Below are 20405 nucleotides of genomic sequence, written 5' to 3'. Positions count from 1 at the left end.
TATATTATATATAATATATATATATATATATATATATATATATATATATATATATATATATATATATATATATATATCAGGTTTGTCATGGTTTTAATAATTAATCCGAGGCTGTGGTGTGCTGGGTTGAAACATGTCCATATGTGTTTGAAATAGGCATACAGTATCATAAAGCAGAAGGAACATTGTGTTTTTCTCTCAGTCCAGTTCAATGGTGTCATAGCCCTATGTGGGTTCATGATGTTCTCAGCAGCCACATATGTCTAAATATACCAACAAAAGCAGCTCTGAGGCTGAAAGGTTCAGAGTCATACAGTAAAAAATGTTTTTAATAAGTAATATCCATAATATGATATGAACAGCATTTTAGCAATCACATGGCCTCCTCTCTGATGTCGAAGGAGGTTGTCAATTCCCTTTAATTCCCCTTAGTTTGTTCTTGTTCCAGTCTGTTAATTATGCTAAAGCGACACTTTGTTCATGGCATGTTCCCTGTGAGCACATTCCATCTGTTGTTCTCAACATGTTTTGTGTGAAGTGTTGTTCTCGAGACTTCCTTTTCATGCCGATCAATGATATCAGTCAGCTGTGGCTTTCTGAAGGACCCTGAATGACGCAAAGCATTCTTCATTCAGTGTCAACGTGACGTTATAGATTGGAATCAAAACCAACAAACTCAGATTTATATAACCCACGACTATTTTCTAATAAAGGCCTTTTGAAAGGCTCTGCTAACAAATCCATATGGGCAGGTCTTTTGTGTTATTGCATCTATGGATCACACTAAGGTGGTCTTGAATGTGGAATTGGATGCTTGAATGAACAGTAATTGTGCTTGCAGTGTGAAGTGTTTGAAATAAGTGTTTTGTTGCAGTGATGACACAATTTGCAAACTCACCATTAAACCTGTAATCCCGTGGGCCACTGCTGTCCCTGTTGATGGTGTCATTTCTCCTGCTTCCCTGCTCAGTCTGATCGCCGTGGAGTGAGAACAATGTGAGTTAACATCATCTAATACTTCTAAACTGTCAGTTTTTAGAAAAGTGACAGTGCCGAAGCTCCTTCAGAAGCTGCACAGAAAAGCTAAACTCGCTTTGAAGAAGATGCCTGCTACCAGAGGATCTGCTGAAAACAACCCCAGAAGAAAGCACGCCCCAAGACAAATGTGTCGTACGCTGACATGACACCATCTGCATTTGTTTCTATGACAACCAGAGGATAATGATATCCAGTGTGTAGTGTGAGACCTGGACCGTGGTGGCTGTAGGACCCAATTAGCGCTCCTGATATAAGTAGGAACCAATGTTTGTTGACGGTGTGTTATCCGCCGGAAGGTGAACAGTTTTTGACTCCACACACACACACTACACACACACACACAACACACACATACACAAGTGCGCCGAGGTAGCGTTTGCTGGACAACACATTAACGGACTGAATGTTTAATTGGAAACCTTTTGTATCGGAACCTTTATTCAGCAGACACGACAACAAGTGCGTCAATTATGTACACTAAGCGCCACCGCGTTGGCTCAGCCTCTACACTGGCATTATGAAACGCAGTCCCTACTGCAGTATGTTCAGTCTGCAATTACACATCCTCTGGGTGGTGGGTCGGCTGATGAGGCTGAATCAAGAGTCTTTCTTTAGATCTCTTCTCTTTCATCAGATGACTCACGGAGCTCAGCTGGTAAAGCAGATTTCATAGTTTGTGCAGAAATAGGTCAGTGTGTCTTTTAGCAGAGGTAAAGACCCCGGCCAGAGGTGAGCGACACACTCCCCCGCACACTTCACACACACATTCCCTGTGCTGCTCTGTGTCGTTGTGTTAGCTATACTGGCTTCTAAGTGAGAGACTGCTAAATGCAAAGACATGCAATCTGAGAAAACATGTTACTGAGTACGGCTGGAAGGGAATGAGGTACAAATACTCAAGTACTGAACTTAAATACAATTTTACATTTTAAATATATACATGCATAGTTGAAGATTAAACCGGTGGATCCTAAACGTTTGGCCTGCAAGAGTCGAGATAAGAGAAAAGTCCAAAGAAATAAATACAAATTTGTAATAATTTCCAAATTGTTGCATTGGTACTTTTACATAAGTAAGAGATCTGAGTGCTAATTGTTCAGCACAGCCGAGACACTTCTCTTTCATTTCTGCAGGTTCCCGTTTATGTAAATGCTCCAATCCAAGGTGTGCACGTGAGGTGAACACTTCACCTCAGACGCACCACTCCTGTCCTCCGAGGCTGATTAGTCGTCTGCACTGAAAGGGGACCAATAAAGCCACATTCACCTGCAGCAGATTCACTCACAGCTTAATTGATTTATAGTGTAAAACGTCAATATTAAGCGCTTTGGCAAAAGGCTAATTAATTACTGTTCAAAGTAAATGCGTGGAGAATATGTAATTATTCGAGAGACGTTGCGTCTCCAAGATAATCATTCTCTCAGTATTTTCGTCACACTTTCATATCGGGAGATATTTGATTGCTTGTCGACGCCGAGGCTTGTTGCTCCCACAGGCCATGTGCACAAGGCTTTCATTTCATTCTGCTTTCATCGGGAACAGTGTCACTGCTTGTCACTTTTACACTGCAGAATAATATAATATTTAATATTGTCTGATATCGCCTCTCTGAAAGTAATGAATGCATATTGTGTGAATATGTGTCTTGTCACACGCTGTTTCTTCGTGGTAAAAGGATGTTAAGTGGGGACAAACAACTGATGCCTCTATTCATTAGTGGGAGTCTGGATTGATCCGTGTTTATTATCCTTGGCAAAGCGTGAGAGAATACCTGCACGTCAGATGTCGTCGTTACGTCCAATTCTACACAGAAATCTTTTGAGGTTTAAGTTTTACCAGAATATGTTTTTTTATCCTGTTTGGCTTGAAGCTGAATTTTAATAATTCACCACTTCACCGGCGTTTCTATGTCGACTGCTCTGTAAAATGTCATGCTACTTCTGGGTGGAAATCAATCCTGTGTGTTTTCGTTGTCCTTGCAAAGTGATCCATCCGCGGTTTCCCTGGAAACGCTCCCATGAAACAACACCCAGAGGTATTTCTGAATGTTAATTTGTCTCACGCTCACCACAGAATCCATTATTGTCCTAACTAAGCTGTTTGCATTGGCCAAATTCCTCACCCTCCTTTTTTTCTTCTTCTTTTTAGGTATGGTGGTCCTGTTCCATCAGGAACCAGTGGAAAGATGGATTTAATATCAGCCTGGTAACTTTGTAATTCAGAATTAAACGTCAAAACATGCACATGCACACGGAGGAGAAGATGCATACAATGATTCATAACTTTGTTTGCCATGTCACTGTCAAACATTGTAGAAAACCTTGAAAAATAAATGGTGTATTGTAAGTAAAGCTACGTTATATATGAAAAGCATGTATTTTGTCTCTGCAGCTTGTTCCTCGGCTTGGACATGATGCTCTGTGCTGCTGTGTCTCTGACCCGGTGTCATGTAGTTTGTTGATGGATGGTTGCTGTGACAGCAGCACAGGTGTGCTTCAGGAGGAGGCAGACATGTGTCAGACGGAGGGTTGTGAGGTTGCGGATATTCGACATAATTTCAAGTCACGTCCTAAATATTATAAACACGTCTCTTCTAACGGGCATCATCCCAGACGTCTTCATAACAGCCGTTGTAAAACCCTTGCTAAAGAAACCTAACCTAGACAGTAATACGCTGAGCAACTACAGGCCAATATCTAGCCTTCCATTCATCAGCAAAATACTAGAGAAAATAGTCTCGGTCCAAATAAACTCCTTTCTTAAAGAAAACAACATCCTGGAGGAATTTCAATCAGGCTTCAGAGCATGCCACAGTACCGAAACTGCTCTGACTGAAATAATTAGTGACCTCAGACTAAACTCTGATACAAACAAGGTCTCAATTCTTATCCTGCTAGACCTGAGCGCAGCATTTGACATGATCGACCATGACATCCTAATTAATCATCTGGAAAAACTGGTTGGTCTTTCTGATTGTGTATTAAACTGGTTCAGAACATATATCAAAGGGAGAAAGTATTTTGTCAGGCTTGGAGATCATGTGTCAGAGAAGCATGATGCCCACTCTGGAGTTCCACAAGGGAGCTGCCTCGGTCCATTACTGTTCTCCCTATACATGCTACCACTGAGGGACATCATTAGAGAACACAATGTGTGCTTCCATAGCTACGCGGATGACACACAACTGTACATCTCTGCTGAACCAAATGATACTACAGCTATTAACTCCATCACCACCTGTCTGTCAGCAATAAATAAATGGATGAGCAATACTTTCTTAAAATTAAATGAGAACAAAACTGAAATCCTGTAACAACAAGAGAGATGATGCTGAATAACATGGGGAAACTTAATCGTTTGATTAAACCTGAAGTTACAAGTCTTGGTGTTATCATAGACCTTAGAAATATAGCTAAAATCAGACAATTTAGAAATCAAAAGGATGCTGAAAATCTAATCCATGCTTTTATCTCAGGCTGACTCGATTACTGTAATGCACTCTTTACCGGCCTCCCAAACAAAACAACGGAGAGACTTCAGCTCATCCAAAACGCTGCTGCGAGGCTGCTGACTAGAACCAAGAGGAGAGACCACATCAGTCCAGTGTTAGCCGCTCTACACTGGCTTCCAGTAACTTTTAGAATTTACTTTAAGTTCCTCCTTGTATACAAAGCCCTAAACGAAACCGCACCAAGTTACACTGCCAACTCTCTAATGAACTATGTGCCCCCAAGAACATTACGATCATCCACTACTGGTTTATTAAATGTTCCCAGAAACATCCAAAAGAAAATTGAGGATGCAGCCTTTATCAACTATGCACCAAAGCTCTGGAGCACTTTACCTGCAGACATTAGGGAGGCAAGCTCACTCAATATCTTTTTACTTTAGCCTTTTAATAGTGATATTTTATATCTCTTTACTTTAGCCTTTTAATAGTGATATGTTATATCTCTTTACTTTAGCCTTTTAATAGTGATATTTTATATCTCTTTACTTTAGCCTTTTAATGGTGATATGTTATATCTCTTTACTTTAGCCTTTTAATGGTGATATTTTATATCTCTTTACTTTAGCCTTTTAATAGTGATATTTTATATCTCTTTACTTTAGCCTTTTAATAGTGATATGTTATATCTCTTTACTTTAGCCTTTTAATAGTGATATTTTATATCTCTTTACTTTAGCCTTTTAATGGTGATATTTTATATCTCTTTACTTTAGCCTTTTAATGGTGATATTTTATATCTCTTTACTTTAGCCTTTTAATGGTGATATTTTATATCTCTTTACTTTAGCCTTTTAATGGTGATATGTTATATCTCTTTACTTTAGCCTTTTAATGGTGATATTTTATATCTCTTTACTTTAGCCTTTTAATAGTGATATTTTATATCTCTTTACTTTAGCCTTTTAATGGTGATATTTTATATCTCTTTACTTTAGCCTTTTAATGGTGATATTTTATATCTCTTTACTTTAGCTTTTTAATGGTGATATGTTATATCTCTTTACTTTAGCCTATTAATAGTGATATTTTATATCTCTTTACTTTAGCCTTTTAACGGTGATATGTTATATCTCTTTACTTTAGCCTTTTAATGGTGATATTTTATATCTCTTTACTTTAGCCTTTTAATAGTGATATTTTATATCTCTTTACTTTAGCCTTTTAATGGTGATATGTTATATCTCTTTACTTTAGCCTTTTAATGGTGATATTTTATATCTCTTTACTTTAGCCTTTTAATGGTGATATTTTATATATTTTTATCTTAGCCTTTTAATGGTGCCACTTTAAACTAATTTAAATGATTTCATAAATTTTTGCTATACCTGGTTTAACATTGAATGTGTAAAGGTAACTGAGATAAATTTCAGAGTGTGTATTTTTGAAAAACCTGAGATCAAAAAGACTGTATTACCATGGGAACAAAAGGAAGTTTCTCTGATAAATGTGTATTGGAGAAAAACTGGCTTTAACCGAAGGGAGTAAACCAGTTGAAAGGCCACAGGGGCTCATTGTTGATCTCATGCTTTCAAAATATGGCCCTGATAGTTTAAAACATTTACAAGAATGGTGTGATGAATGTGATTTCCTGGCAGTTAAGTACGGCACAGATACAGATACTAGGCATGATCTCCAATGTTATTTTATACTATTTTAATTCTACATTATGCTATTTTATACTATTTTAATTCTGCTATTTAATACTATTTTTATAATGGTACTTCAGACTCATTTACATCAACACTGTGATTATTGTACTGTAAATGCTCTTATTCTGTCTAATTTTGTACTAATTGTTATGTTTTTGCTGTGAAGCACTTTGGGCTGCAATTCTTGTATGAAAGGTGCTATACAAATAAAGATTATTATTATTATTATTATTATTATTATCTGAAGGTTACTTCGGGATCTTCAGGTTCGGACTTTGTGGATTTGGCAACAATATTTCCTTCTCACCCTGGAGCATGCTGGAGATGCTTGAATAACTCATATGGGTTTGCTATTGAACCAGTGAGCACATAAGGTGAAAGTCACTCAACAAGCAAGTTGTTAGATTCCCCCCCACAACAGGAACTTGGCTCCTTCTCTCCTCCGGTCCTTATGGATCCCTTATAGAGGGTCAGGAAGCTGTGAGCACTAAAGAGTTCGGTGGATGGATGTGTGGAGGTACTGCGACCGGGTGGAAAATGATGCATGATAAAAATATGCTTTGTAGCATTTCAAATAACAAATAAACCCATTGCTTCATATATTTGGATCATAAACCTACAGAATGTGTTTTTTATTTATCCGATGGTATTGGTCATGACTACATGTCTCATAGCACAAGCTGAGCAATCGATGTTCCTCCCTGCTTTCTGTTGCATGAGTCATTCGTGTCTCCTGCTTACTCATGAATTCAAAAAAAGTCAGATTGAACCATCATTGATTCGTGTAACCTTTTTTCGTTTACCTCCGCTGTGGTTTTGATTCTTTGTTTGTCATATGCTGCTGTGTCATGGCGGTTATTCTTCCTGGGGTCCATATAAAAATAAGCTCTTATTAGAGGTTGAAATTGTTTTAACAGGACACTTGAGTGACCTGTCGAGGGAGTGGATTCCATGTTTGGTCGAGTGTTTGGTACACGTCTAGTAAAATAGTTATATCTATCTTTACTAAATGTGGGGTCTTTTGTGATATTTCTGATTAAAACAATACATACTGTAATGAATACAATAATCTGCTTGGACAGACTTTCACGCATTTCATGATAACCTTCCCTGTAGGTCAAGACAGATACATTACTGTATTATAAACCCTTCACAGCTGTTACCACTGAGACCATGAGTCATGTTTGTATTAATGTTTCGCTTGAGGATGTGCTATTGACACGATGGTCATGAATAACAATACATATTAAACACAACCTGAAGCACAAGATGTGATACCAAAACTGTGTATACTGCTGAATATATAATATAAATTATATAATAATAATAATAATAATATTAATTACAATTAAAAAATAAAATAATAATAATAACGTTAATTACAATTAAATTAATAAAAATAAGATTAGTTACAATAAATTAAATTAAATTAAATAAAAAAGAGAAAAATGTAAACATATGTTAAAACAAATGGGCTACAATTGGAACCACCAATAATCAACAAAAAATAATAAAGTAAACACACACACACACACACACACACATACACACACATACATATATATACACACACACACACATATATATATATATATATTTATATACACACATCAACATGAACACCCACATAGATGCAGTATATATACACATACAAAGACATATACATACCCACATATCTCGATACACATATTTAAGTACAGACATATATATATTTAAATATATATATAAATATATATTTACCTTCCCAAAACAGTTACCCAACTGTGGCTGGACCTGGAAGTATCTAAAGAAATGTGTCTTCAGTATATTGTGGTCCTGTTGGAGAATGATACAACACATGATTACTGAAGTGACTCATCTGATCCTAAAAGTTAGTTAGGAGGTTTTTAAATAAGAAAATAACAAGACATGTTTGGAAACGCTGCGCACGAATTACCCACAAATTGGAGCTCCAACAACGTCCACACAGACCGTTTTATTTGTGTCCCTCCTGAATTGATTGGATACATTGAATTGTGCTCCCACTCAGGAGATTGTAGTCTGACTCACTACAAACTTGCCACGGTAAAGATTCACGCAAATGCAAAGGCCACTGCCTCGTTAGAGGACGCAGCTGATTTGGTTGCATGTGCGGCGGTTAATGTTGCTTTGGGGTTATTGGTCAGGAAAGCTCCTGATTGTGAGTGTGTCGCCAGACACTGCAGCCTCCCTTCATACCTCTGCTATGCAATGCCTTTCTGCAGTGAAGTGTGAACATTAAAGTGAATGTGGAGGAGGAGTCCTCACTAGGGGGAGAGGAGGGGAGGGGGAGGCGGAGGAAGAGTAAGATACCAGCAACACAGGCAGATAGCGATGAACACTGGGAGAACACAGGCTTCGGTGTAAAGAGCATGAGCATCTTAACAAGGCAGGTCTGCTGGGAGTCCCGTTCCTAATCTGAGAGGAAGCTTTGTCCACTCATCATCAGCCTGGTAGGTCCATCGTACTGCAATGCCTGATCTGCATGCTGCTGCTGCTGCTTGTGTGGAATAGAAATGTTGGAAAGAACATTTGCAATCAGCATTTTTCTTTTGAATCATTTGATTACAAGATGCAGAAATGTTCAAAGCTTTCCTGATATGTAACGTTTGGTTATTCATCTGTGTTCACACCTGCCAAGCTGTAATACCATCTGTCTTATTCTAGCTCTGTTATCTGTGCCTGCTCAGCATTTGTTTTTTTTTAATGTTGAAGACTCTCTGGTGTCTCTCGTTTAGACTGTGCTACATCTCCACCATCACCCTCCTCCTCCTCCTCCTCCTCCTCCTCCTCCTCCTCTCTGGGTCAGCAATCATTGTTTTATTTCCAACAACTCTAATTATGCCCTCACAACTGTCACGCTGAGCTCCGCCAAAGTACGGCAAATTCCACAAGCTGTCCGGCTCCTCACGCTCCATTACCAGCTCATAAAGCTCTTTGCTAGGATCCCCCCTGAGACTCTTCTGGTTGGAGTCGTAGCCCTGATATCCCACTGCAGTCCAGAATGTAACGTCTTCCCCTTGTAGGAAGAGCAGGGAATCAGATATAACACAGAGCTGTGAGGAAGATTCCCCCGCAGCATCCAGCCGGTGCGGTAACTCTGCTTCTTCATAAGGTTAATAAGAACATATTTCTCCACTTTACAGTCTCATTGATTTGCAGTGTCTTCGTTTTGCTCTCAGACACGATTCTGATGATGCACATCGGTTAGCAGCAGAGTTTTTATTCATAGGCTATTGAAATCTTGATTATATTTAATAATTCATTTTAGGCTGTTTTCCGCTGAGATTTGAGGAAAGGTATGAAAGGATGACTCAACATACCTTCAGTGCATCATCAGGTTTTTAGAGCAGAAGCGAGAGACACAGTGGGACCGGGGAAAGCTCCACATCAGACCACCCAGGGACCCAAAGTGCAGGTGTTGCAGTGGAGCGACAGGGGAGCTGGACATCCTCAGAGCATCTTAAATAACTTTCTTTTCTCTTTCCCAGGATCAGGTGGAGGCTGACATGTTGGTGGGCAACCCCCCCCCCCCTCCTGACCCTCACGAGGGGGTTTGCTCATCCTGCTCAGTTTTTATCCTCCTCCCTCTTCGCCTACTTTGTAGAGTTTCCACAGTTAACATCACGCCGGATAGCTACTGTGAGCTATGTTGTTGAGTTGCCTCTTAGCCAAAATGCTCTCTGGTCGGCAGTGATGAAGTGTTTCTATCTAGGGCTTTTATTGTGAAAGGGAGAGCTCAATCATTTATGGCAATACTTCCAAAATAAAATCCAACCTGTCCATCTGCACGCTGCTTTGTTTGAGTTGTTTTTAAATGATCATATTTGTAATGCTACAGATGTGATGGTGCATAATAAAAAGCTATTCTGTTCCTTCAGGGAGGATAATTAGAAACCTTCATCCGTGCTTCTTCAGTTCAATTCAGATCAAGCGACATCATAGCTTAAGGGTGATGGTTGTAGCATGTCAAATATGTTGTTTTCATGTAATGAAACTGACAGCTCGACACACATTTAAGTGGTGTTAACACACAACACGTCAGAATTGCATTGGGTTTCGGTTCCACGCGAAAAAGGCTCCGATAAAAGTGCCATTTCTAAATGAAGGCCACGGTTTGGAGGTGATGCAACATGGAATTCTTCCCATAAAGGAGATTGTCTATTTAGGAAGAGTGTTGCTTTGAAGTCTGCATGACAGAACAATTAGATTTTGCATAATTTTCTCTCAGAAATCAGCATGAAGAGCTTATTAAAATACACTTGAACGCAGATACGCTGCATCTGCGTCCAGCTGCCCATCATCACGTCTGAATAGCTTTTGATTGGCAGGTGGGCAGGAGCTTGCTCTTGACAACCTCAAGAAATAATATCTTTACAATTCTAAGCTTCCTTTGAAAGGTGGGCGATAATGTGAGATGTGAATGTTATATAAATATATATATATATATATATATATATATATATATATATATATACTCTTAACGTCCAATCCAGTTGATAATGTGGAATATAATCAAACACACAGGGCTTGTAGTCTCGGCTGCTTGTAGTCCATCATTTCATCCAGAATCAAACTTGTTGGGATTTAATTAATTAATTGAGTGTTTGGAGACATCACGTGTGTGTGTGATTGTCTTCACTGTGGCTCATCGACTTCACGATCACGAGCACCTCTTTACTTTCAAGCCTTGAGTTGCGGCACTCGACCAGCCGGAGAGTGAACGCTGACGTAATGGAAGACATCTGATGGAAGATGCAAAACGTCAGAAGCTCTAATGTGACGTTGTTATTGCTCATGAATAAATCACTGCTCCCAATGATTGGATGATGTGTTCTCGGCCCCACCTGAGAGGGACTCGCACAGCTCTGGGTTTAAGACACGAGGAGGTGATCATCTGGCTTTAATGGGCTGCGTCCACTTACCTGAACACCTTCTAGTTCAGATCTGAAGCCAACAAACCTCTGAAGTCTGCATGACTGTCACAAAGCATTAAATCTCCACAGGTGCAAACCTTTCAAGAAAAACAAATGAACGGCGTAACGTAATGTGTGAATGTAGAATCACCATTTAAATTAATCTATCTTCTGCTTTAATTGAACTGCATTTCAACCTCACTTGTAATTAAACTGCTATATTCCCGGGACACATCTGACACGGCGTCACCAGGCAATTAAAAACAGCGTCTCCTCCTCGTCTTACTAACATGTGGGACATGAGCCGACTGGGGATTAATTGGATGAAGAAATCTTCCGGTGCATGCAAGCTTGACACCTTTTTTTTACTACAATCTTAAAAGTAGCAAAGCCTGAGTCGTCATTAAAGAGCCTGTGATATAGCATCACCAGCGCGTGAGCTCTGACTTTAAAGGTGCAATGTGTAATACTGAGCCACCTGCTGCACAGACAACTGGGTCCACACAATCTGCATGTACATCATCAGTTACATGCGTGAGGCGTCGGCCTACAGCTCACGTTAGCCATGCCACTAACTTGGGGCTGTACTAGCTCGGGTTCGAGGGGCCGTGCCTCCCGTTGACTGGCGTATCGTGTAGCCAATGAAATGCGGAAGAATTAGACATACATCATCAATGTTTTCTTTTAACAAATGTTGTTTTATTTTTCATAATTGTATTTATTATAATCAAAATACAAAAAAAACACATAAATATTACAGGAAATATGTTTGTACTTCACTTACTTTGTGTCATTACTACTGACAGGGAATATTGGGTATATAATAGTTATTAATGGCCTTTTTATCAATAAATATTATAATATCACAGCTTGTGAACACCTGGTGTTACTCTTATATAAACCTGTGTAATATGTTAAGTTTTTGTCCCTTTTATCTGATATTTGAAGCTGAACTTGGTAACACTTGGTTCTATGTTTGTATTGTGTTTTCCAGTCCATACCTACCAGCTGTACCATCTTCAGGCATCTTTTCCAACATAAAAACTTCAGGCGGAGTGTATTTTCTTCAGATTCAGTATATTCAGACCACTATTACTCAGTGCCAGGAAGCACTTGGAGTGATTCTTCACATGCTTTGCAAGAACAATAAGAGAGTTATCTTTTGAATGAGACCAAAATCATGCAGCTGGTGCAAATGGTTGAAGAGCAGCTTTTAATATGACTTTGGGAGTCGTTTGTAGGTATTTTGGGGTTAAATTCATAAACCTCTTAAGAGGTTAAATGTAATGTAATGATGATCAACCATAATTCTGCTCATATATTACACATTGCACCCAGAAGACAGGAGAAAACAATCAAAAAGATGTTATATTTATCTTCTCCCTTCTCCTCTTTCAGACTCGCAAAGAAATGTCCGACTTTGAGGATTTCAGCAGGCCAGCTGGGCCGGCCAATGTCTCCGACAGCTACCAGCTGAACCCCACCAGTGTGATTGTGTCGGTGGTCTTCTCCCTCATCTTCCTCCTGGGCACCATCGGCAACAGCCTGGTGCTCGCCGTGCTTCTGCGGAGCGGGCAGGTGGGATACAACACAACCAATCTGTTCATACTCAACCTGAGCGTGGCCGACTTCTTCTTCATCATCTTCTGCGTTCCTTTCCAAGCCACCATCTACTCTCTGGAGGGCTGGGTGTTCGGCTCCTTCATGTGCAAAGTGGTGCACTTCTTCATCAACCTCACCATGTACGCCAGCAGCTTCACCCTCGCTGCCGTGTCTGTTGACAGGTACGTTACTGTGATGATCATCAGAAGAGGAGATACGTATCAGGAGTATTACATATTATATAATACACAAGCTGCCTATCAGGTTCATAAAACATCCGTAAAACAACATTCAAATGACCTTCAGATAATTATAGTACACAGATGAGAGGGGATGATTGTTGGTGTTATTAGCGCTGCACTTCCCATGATCTAGAGCTGCAACAACAGTAATAATTATTTCCATTATTTATCAATCCGTCAATCATTCTTGCAATGAACTAGATCACTGTTTAGTCCACGGTAGAATAAACAGCTGGCCCGTATTTAAGGATTTCATTCATTTCTGTGAAGGTTATTTTTAAGTTGAATTATTAAGCGTCAGGGAGAAGGAAACACTGAATTTGCCCAAATAAAAGGCCAATTAAGTTTGTATGGTTGTTAAACATAAATATAATAAATAGTAGAGACCATGAATTGTATTAAAAGTATTAAAAACTCATCTCTGATGCAAAATTCACAGGAAATAATCGCATCTGATGCTTTTCACAAACTTCCTGCCGTTCACTATTTGTGTTAATTGTAGAGTTTATCAGTTGTTGTTGTTGTTGTGTTATTGTTATGCATTGAATAAAGTTTTAGTCTATTAAAATGTCACAAATGTTCTCAAAGCCCAAAGTGACATCTTCAGATTGCTTGCTTTGTTTGATCAACTGTCAAAAATGCAAAAATATTCAATTGACAATGACGTAAAACAGCAAATGTTCACAACCGGAAGATGTTTGACCTTTTCACTTCAATACCATGAACTATAAATCAATTATCGGAGTCAGCGGACTCATCTTCTTGTTTCTCTTTCGCTTTGCTTGTAAGTGTAAAGCATCGAGACGGAAAGTCTAAGTCTAAAGTCTCAAATCCCGAACTCATGCACAATCATATACCGTACCTTAATAATTCCTTCAGAATAAAAGAAAAGCCCAGTTCTGGTGCAGCAAAGGCATATTTCTGTCCTCCACAAGAGAGGCGCGAGAGAACAGAGTCATGAATGATTTAGTCCTTCAAGTGCGCAGCTTATTGATTGAAGGGAGTGAAGACCACACTGTGAAATGCACAAGTGGTTACACTTTATAGGGAGGTTACAAAACATTTACCTCCTTCGTTGTAATTAATGATGATGATTTAACGTGTGAATCGATGCAGGATGTGCAGGGGTGCATGCATTTGATCGCGGGGAGCAGAACTCTACTTATGCATGTACTTATGATAAGTTGTTGCAGCAGCTTTTGGGTTCATGCCATTTGTAACACAGATTTGGTGCTAAATTTCACTCTTTTCTTATCACTTGATAATCGGATAAATGCTCAAAAATCCCTCCAACAAACCACACGAAGACACTCAGACCTTGGTGCTGGGATTTTTAATTAAAAACCTTTGACATTTGGAGATTTCATAAACCCCCTGATAGTCGATATATCTAGTAAAGCCATACGTCCTCTGAATGCCTCCGTCAAGTGGGCTCATTGGATCCACAAGTTAAGCAATTCCAAGACTCCTGTCTACAGACATATTCAAGTGGAATCGGTGATAATAACACATTTGTACTGCGTGCATGGACTTAGCAGAAAGACTTGTGGGTGTCCAAACAACCCATTCTCATTCAGTGTTGGGGTGTAGCCTAACTTCGGCGCGTTAGCTAGCATTGCAGGGTTTCCTAGTTTCACATGATGCCAGTATCTTCCCTCCGGCTTTAAAGTGGAGAAAGCTGCAGCCTCTGAAGACTGGATGTCAGCCGGGTCAAGTTATGCTTAACAGAAGCGCTCACTAAACTTTAAATTAGACACATGAAGTGTTCATGAGCTCACCTACCTGACGTCTGTCTCCTCAGCTTCACAAATCATCAAGGAAGCTTTTATTCAAGTCCACACTGGTTCACTGTTCGTACTGTGACTTCCTTTAGTTGCATTTCATTCACAACTCTGGGAATAGCAACATCTCATGAGAGAATCATGCATTATCCTGGATATTACATCCCTCACAGAGTAAACATTAAGCCCTCATTATAGTCAGCTCAGTCAATATAGACCGAGTCAGTGTGCAGCCGCCCTCTGCAGCAGACACCTTCTTGCTCACACGGGCTGTATTTACATTACCGAGGATGCAATGGATTCTTCATCCTGCCTGCCAGACGTGTCCTACCTACTCTGGAAAGAAGCAGCGACATCTGAGTCAGGATGTGAATTGATTTCTTCTGTTCTCTCCTCAGTTCCTGTGTAGCAAGTAAATAAAAGGCAGCATATAACTGTTACACTTTAGACCAGGAATCCCCAGCAGGAATGAAATCACAGTTCCGCTTGAATGAACAGCAGCACACACACACACACACGCGCACACACACACACACACACACACACACACACACACACACTCGGTCTTTTAATGGAAAGTACTTGCTGCTGCAGTGAGTCGCCCACAGGCAGATCATACGTTTACTGAGATTTTATGCCAGAGAAAGATGCTGTGAATGTGGAAATGATTCAATATAAAACAAAAAAAGCGGTTAGCATCAGGCTAAACCTTTAGCAACATTTTCTCTACGTCTCTGAAACGTTTCGGAATTGTAGCAAAGCATCGAATCACAAAACAGGCATCGGGATCGCAATCATGTATAAATTAATGAGTTGTTCTGGTGCAAGTTCCTGTATGATACACAACATACCCTGGAGTACCACTTGAATTACAATATGCTAAAAGATTATAGAAGTCTTGCCTCACACAGCTTCAAATGAACATCTGTTGAAGCTGCACTTATACATAATATACTACGTGAAGAAGCATCTGGATTGAGCCAGTCATTAGGAGGTGGGGGATACTTTCAGAGAAATGTGATGATCCTGTATTTTGTTCAACAGTCTGCATCTTGTCAGACATGAACAGACTCATTAGCCGATGCTTTCCTTTATATCTGTCTGAGTAAGTGCCGTTGCCTGAGCCACCTGAGCCTCCATATATGACAAGCATGCTCAGAGTATCTGCTTTCGTCCTTTCATGTCGAACGTTAATTGTCTTTGACCCCATTTCAGTGAGGTTTCAAAGACCAGAGAGGCTGCTGCATCTTATTCTGAAGTGTCCTCAAAATGCACATGGGGATGAGGACATGGATGTGCAGCTCTACTCAGGATCTAAGCCTCTGGGAAAATAAACTGCAAAACCTCAAATGCTCCCTTGTCCATTAGAGGACATGAGCTCGTAGAGCAGCATGTTGGATACAGAGGCAATAACCTCAGCAATGATATGTGAAAAGCAGTGTGGTGTCAGACTACTGAAAAACATCTGTGATAGTCCTCGATGTGTGGTGGGGATTATCGCCTACCTGCTCGGCAACATCAAAGTCGCAGCACAAGGCACGACGCTATTGTCGTGGTTTTTACCAAGCGATGCACGCTGCGGAAAGAGAGTCCAACCTTTTATAACAGCCGGCATAACATATTTCCCCGAGGTGTTTTTGGTTCAATAAAACCCACAAACGGCTGCAGTGAAGATTATCATCCAGCACAGGAGCCTCTGCGTCAGCCGCGGCGCTCGTAACAGTGAGTGTGGAGGTGGCGGCGTCCTTGGTGGATATTCCCTTCATATAAACAAACTGTGAAGTAAAACAAAAATCAATTGTCATGTCGTCTTTGCTTGTGTACTTTTGAAGTTCCTGAGGCTTTAAAGGAACTCTGGGTCCACCTCTCGCTGCAATATGAAGCTTTAGTGATGAAGACTGTGTCCGCCTATAATTACTGCTCAGCATGTCCACTAATGATCATGCTCATGTGGTTTGGATCACATGTCAATGTGTTTTCCCCTCCTTGTAGGTATCTGGCAATCCGTTACCCGCTGCGCTCCAGAGAGCTACGGACCCCGTGTAACGCAGTAGTTGCCATGGTGATCATCTGGGGTCTGTCTCTGGTCTTCGCGGGTCCTTATCTCAGCTACTACGACCTCATCGATTACGCCAACAGCACTGTGTGCATCCCCGGCTGGGAGGAGCAGAACAGGAAGGTGCTGGACACGTGCACCTTCCTCGTCGGCTACGTCATCCCCGTGCTCATCGTGAGCCTCTCGTACACTCGAACCATCAAGTACCTGTGGACGGCCGTCGACCCTCTGGACGGCATGTCCGAATCCAAGAGGGCCAAACGCAAAGTCACCAAAATGATCATCATCGTCACCGTGCTTTTCTGCATCTGCTGGCTGCCGTACCACGTGGTGATCTTGTGCTACCTGTACGGAGACTTCCCTTTCAATCAGACCACGTATGCCTTCAGGATTCTCTCTCACTGCATGGCCTACGCCAACTCTTGCGTCAACCCCATCGTGTACGCTCTGGTGTCCAAGCACTTTCGCAAAGGCTTCAAGAAAGTGTTCAGCTGCATCCTGAGTAAAAAAGGCAGGAATAAGGTCCACGTGGTGCACGTAGCCAACACCGTGCCCGGGTTTGAAGCTGGCTCCACGGAGGTGTCGCAGATGAACGAGGAGAACATACGACAGAACGAATGTGAAATGAGTAACAGGACGATCCCAGAGCCAAGAGAAGCTACAGTGACACTGAATTTGCCCTTTCAGCGGCAGACTTGACAAGTGACTCAGCGTCGCTGAAGGGCTCGGCACAGATTGCCTTATGTGAAAGACATTGCGGCTGATATTTTAAAGAAATGTGTTGGATTCTCATGGTGTCAATCACAGTTCTGGTGGCAAAACAGGAGAGGAGATAAAGGAAAACGTGTTAAGAGTATTAAAGGGGACATATCATGAAAAACATACTTTTTCAGAGCTTGTGCACAAACATTTGGGCATCTGGAGTGACTGACAACCCAGTCAGTGTTTGTGGGCTATTCAGATGGGGCTCCTCTTCCTACGTCACCTGCAGGCTCATTACAATATACCGCCCCCACTCTGAGATCATCCAAGCAGACTGGGCTTGATCAGGAGGGGGTCTTAAAGAGACAGGCGCCTAAACAGAGCGTTTCAGCCGCAGGGTGAATACAGGTGTCTTCAGACAGCATGTAAACATGTTCTAGTAGAAACCCGCAGTACAACTTCAAAAGGAGCATGATGTGTCTCCTTGAAGGTGTTTACAGTGAGTCCACTACCAAAAATGTGTTTGTTGCATTCCTTTTGCATTCTCAGTATTTCCTAATGCCTTAACCACGGCCTGCACTTTGGTGTTTTGGTGTTTTGGTGGGGGGGGGTTTCAGTATGAGAATCATATTCCAGCACTTTTAAAGAGCCGTACAGAATGTGTACAGTTACAGTTATGTTTCATCTTTTCAAATGGTCCCAAAGATATTCAAAAGTTGGCGACTGGGGAGGAGAATTCATGTAAGCCAGCAGCATTCGCTCTGAGCTTGACTTCAAACAGGGTTCGATGCAGCTTCAGGGTCACTGACGACGTTTACGTGCACCTTCTTTTGCCCTTATTCCGAAAAAGACAATATTCTTACTTTGACGGTGGATGTGATATTCGTGCATATCCAAAAACAGGATGATATTTAAGTCTTTCATAATGTTTAAAAGTAGATTGTGACCAGATTGTGGGCGTGTGTTCATGCATCTCTGCGTACAACGCACAGAGCTGGACACAAACAGGCCGTGTGTCGCAAACTGCAGTAAAAACCCCCAATTGAGAACACGCTTCATACACGCTCGACTGCAACCGAAATCTTCAGAAGTCAGATTTTGACTCTCGCGCTCGTCTATTATTAAGATCGTAGTTTCTCTAAGTCATTTGCTATGTTTCCGTTGACTCTTGCATGCAGATGCTGTTCTGTCTTGTCAAGATATTATTGTTATATATTTGAATTTTATGTGTTATAACGTTCAAAAAGACTTTCATAGACTTGTGCGCAAACATATTCAGTTACAATCTCATACGAGCGTTTAAGAATCCGAAACATCTGATTTGAATGTATTCTGGTTTGAAGAAGAAGAAGATCAAAAATCAGGTGTTGAATATATTTAGTAAAAAGTTTATTAGTATTTCATAAACAAGGAGGAAAACTTGTATTTTACAATGATTGTATTCATGGCATGTTTCTCTTGTGTAAGATATGTTTCAATGAATGTTTCTCAACGAGTGCACTTAAGCATCTAAGAGTTGTGTATTTAAAACGTGTATGTTAGTGTATTTAAAAGCTGTGAAATGATTATCATATACATGGTTTGTTTTCTTATCTCTCCCTCCGTGTGTTTCTCTGTGTTGTGTCTGACCTCAGAGCAGTACAAATAAAAAAACCCTCTTCTAGCTGTGTTCTGCTCAGATTGTGTAAGATGCAATTTTCTTCTTCAGACTCATTTCCAGAGAGAACATCCGCCTTTGCACTGACAAATTGCCCAGTTTGTTTCCTGTGATTTTGCCTGTTGCATCACACGGTATATATTATTTCTCTCTATTTGTTCATAACGTAGACTTTTCCAACGTGACAGCCTGTAGATTTTATTAATAAATATATATTTATCAAAATGTGTCATGTAATAAATGCTTGAAAGAGAAAATAAAAATATTTTCTGCCGTGAGATTTGTCTGATTGTTTTATTCAATTAAAAGTGAGCATATTTTATTAATTAATTATTTTTATTTGTATTATACAAAGTACCTCATTTAATAATATATAATAATATTTAATATTTATTTCATTTAGAAAAATACAACAAAAAATGACAACAAAAAAGAACAACTTCAATATAAACAAAGAAAAACAAGAATGTATCTGCTTAAATAGAGTTACAATAAAAAGAAAGGTGTATGTATATATATATATATATATATATATATATATATATATATATATATATATATATATATATATATACTCATTAAACATATATACATGCACTGATGGTGATCTCTGCAGCAGCACATACCGTTTAATATCTCATAGTTTGCTTCAAGCAATAAGCAATAATCCCTTGACCTGCTGCATTAATTCAGATGCTTTCCTGGGTTTAGATTTATTGATTCATTATATAGTTTATTCCCAGCAAGGTTTGTGTTTTCCTGGTGAACGGAGCTCGAGCTTCCTCCAACAATGCTCAGAAAATATGTATAAAAAGAAAATCATGACACAAAGACAAAGATACAAGACAAATCAGTGCAAAATATAGGGATAAAATAAACACAAATGAAATATAAAACGATATACATGTGTGGACTGACAGGTGTACAGCAGCAGGGACAGGTAAAGTAGGGATGTATAAATGTAAAGAGAAATGATATATATATGTAACGGCTGGTGTGAACGTAGGCGAAGGACGTAACGATTACAGGATCAAAGACCAGGAACCTTAAACTCTAGGAATAATTGCTGCTCCGCTCGACACAGAGGTACTAAGACAAAGTGGCCACGAGGGGAATGAGCTCACAGACTAAATACTCCAGAAGAGAGAGGATAATGACACACGGGTGAAACTAATACGGCTGAGGGTGGACGATCACTCAGCTGGGGAACACACAAGGGCAGAAGAAAAACAT

At 40.1% G+C, this 20405-nt stretch overlaps 1 protein-coding gene across 1 annotated transcript; it reads left to right on the top strand.

Annotated features, from left to right (window-relative positions):
* Positions 1–8559: 8559 nt before the first annotated feature.
* On the top strand, positions 8560–19437 carry galr2b (galanin receptor 2b). Its single transcript, XM_029437902.1, has 3 exons — positions 8560–8669; positions 12531–12916; positions 16750–19437. Exons 2-3 carry the CDS (start codon positions 12543–12545, stop codon positions 17510–17512), a joined length of 1137 nt encoding a protein of 378 aa, XP_029293762.1. The 5' UTR covers positions 8560–8669; positions 12531–12542; the 3' UTR covers positions 17513–19437.
* The last annotated feature ends 968 nt before the right edge of the window (positions 19438–20405 follow it).

This window comes from Cottoperca gobio, chromosome 8, assembly GCF_900634415.1.
Source record: "Cottoperca gobio chromosome 8, fCotGob3.1, whole genome shotgun sequence".
Classification (NCBI taxonomy): Eukaryota; Metazoa; Chordata; class Actinopteri; order Perciformes; family Bovichtidae; genus Cottoperca; species Cottoperca gobio.
This window is presented reverse-complemented; position numbering and strand designations above follow the sequence as displayed.